This window comes from Merops nubicus, unplaced genomic scaffold (assembly GCF_000691845.1).
Source record: "Merops nubicus isolate BGI_N331 unplaced genomic scaffold, ASM69184v1 scaffold16586, whole genome shotgun sequence".
NCBI classification, from domain to species: domain Eukaryota; kingdom Metazoa; phylum Chordata; class Aves; order Coraciiformes; family Meropidae; genus Merops; species Merops nubicus.
In genome coordinates, this window is record NW_008617092.1 from 27,342 (window position 1) to 29,666 (window position 2,325).

General features: G+C 41.7%; 1 protein-coding gene across 1 annotated transcript in view; it reads right to left on the bottom strand.

The window, feature by feature from the left end:
- Window positions 1-1,559: 1,559 nt before the first annotated feature.
- The window catches only part of BAMBI (BMP and activin membrane-bound inhibitor), a 1,547-nt gene continuing 781 nt past the window's right edge, over window positions 1,560-2,325 (bottom strand). The window contains exon 2 of the mRNA XM_008943039.1: window positions 1,560-2,325. This exon is cut by the window's right edge and continues 51 nt beyond it. Coding sequence (XP_008941287.1) covers window positions 1,940-2,325 — 386 coding nt within the window. The 3' untranslated portion in view covers window positions 1,560-1,939.

Consider the following 2,325-nt stretch of genomic DNA (forward strand, 5'->3'; position numbering starts at 1 on the left):
GACAGTATTTCAGATCTGTCTCTTTCAGCACCAAGTCCCCAGCCAGTCATTCCCAAAAATGTATCACTTGGCAAAACAGACAACTGCCCTAGATTTTCAGATCAGTGCAGAGGAAGGGCAGAGCTCTTAACAGAAAGCAGCACTCTGGAAGGTCAGCCAGAAGACCACAGGCCAGACTCCAACAGCAGTTGTAGCCACGTAATTTCTTAAACTTTTAGCAGCAAAAAAAAAAAAAAAAAAAGGTAGAAATCAGAGAACAGAGTCCACTGTAACCAAAGGGTGTCTCCAGGCACTCTGAAGAAGTAAGTCAGTCAGCAGCTTGAAGTATATATATGAAACCAACCCTTCTAAGCTACGCTTTAGTATCACAAACACAGGCAGGGTGGGACCTTGCTGTCCCCAAGGTGCTCGCTGCACTCAGCGGGTATGAGTGCTTAACAGCATAGCTAAGCTTGCCATATCAATACCTCTGTTTGCCAAGTGCAGACCAACTCATCCCCAACAAGCCTACCACATAATTTGAGTGTACTTTCAGGAACACCAGCTTGTGACTGAAGAGGGGCAAGTTCCACTTGCTTGCACACCTTCCCACTTCAGGCTGCCTATCCCCAAGCAATCTACCACAGTAAGCACCATAGACATCAAAGCATTGCTGTGAGGATGTTGTAGCCTCATTTGTGCCATCTTCTCTTCACTGGTGGCAACAGTAGGGGCTCAACTGTACAACCAGAACAGGAGGCGGCAGAAGCATTTTAAAGCTATTTAAACAGATGAATATACGACTCTTGCCAGGTTTTATTTCCTGCAACAGCATTTTGAACCCTTCTTTCACCATGATGTAGCACTTGCCCTTTAAGCAAGTCTACCTTAATGACTACAAGTGTCTAAACAAAGCATGAAAAATAAATATAATAACCTCCTTGGATAATCCAGAGGTCTAGTTTTTAGCAACTAGGCAATCAAATAAAATGATCAAGTGAAGCTGAGTAGCTGGATTAAGAAACAACTAAATGCACAAATACCATCAGGGCAGAACAGCCATCTGTGCAAGAGGACAAAGGAGGAGCCAGAGATTAAAGCAAGTGCACCAATTCTTGTCCGGACAAAAAAGTAGCAGCATGTGATACAGAGTTGCACTGTAAAAGAGCAAGGATAGTGAATGTTACAAAAGGAAAAAAGACCACAAGAAAAACCAGGAATTGTGAGACAAGGGAGGAAAGTAAAGAATTAGGAACCACTTTGACATGGTTTGTAGAGAGTAAGCACTTCAGTTACAGAGGAAGAAAGTTCTCACACAGATCTGCAGAGGAATTCATCCCAGTTATGAGCAAAATGCAACAGCCAAACTGAGGATGTGGGCTCACTGTTCCTTGAACGACTGAAAAATAAAGCTGACACCCTCGTTCTGCAATAACCACCTAATTTCCCTCATAGAGGAGGAAAACAGACTGTTTTCAGAATCTAACTGTTATGCACAGCATTACCATGCATATCACACCTTGATTTGTTTCCCACCACCTCCCCCAAAACTGTTTTCCAAAACAAAAGTCACAAGCAAGTTTCAGACAAAATATATATATTTTAAAAAATCTTTACATTATGTCAGGAAACATAGGAGCTTGCATACAGTTTATTATAATAACTCAGTTATCAGCTCCCTACAGTTCAGATAACCCTGGTGACAGTGTTTACAACTTCTAATTTTTGCTTTCATAACTTTAAAGCAAACAATACATTTGAGTGTATTTTACTCTGTGCAAATAAGACAACTTTTGGAATCCTTCAGAAGAAATATCCAAGATTTTGTTTGCAGAGGTCCTTTGTTTCTCAAAGATGACTCATGAGAGTTTTTTTTAAGATAAAGTGCTCCTGTCCAGCAGAACCCAAAGGCCTTCAAGAGTTCAGAGAGTAAGTTTAGCTCAGATTTAAAAATAATTGGTCATACAAATTCCAGCTTCCCATGTCCACTGTACATTCCCCAGTGGACCAGTGAAAGAATTTTATCATTGCTGAGGTCTGAATGTCTCATTTTATCACAGGTCATGCAGCAGTTCTCGTGACCAGTCACAGGCACCATGCATTCCAAGTCCAATTTTGCCACCTGCCCTTTTTTTGAATGATGTCCATGAAAACTATAGTGCAAACGAGAGAGCATTTGCTGTCGTTGATCTTGCAGTCTCTTATTTTCACTCCTGAGCATCCGCAAGGCCAGCATGATAAGGAGCACCAAGATTAGCCCACCAGCTATTGGAACAGCAATTACAGCTGCCCTGAACCATAACTCTTTCGAAGAGGTCAATTCCTGGACTTTGGTGATGAGATTCC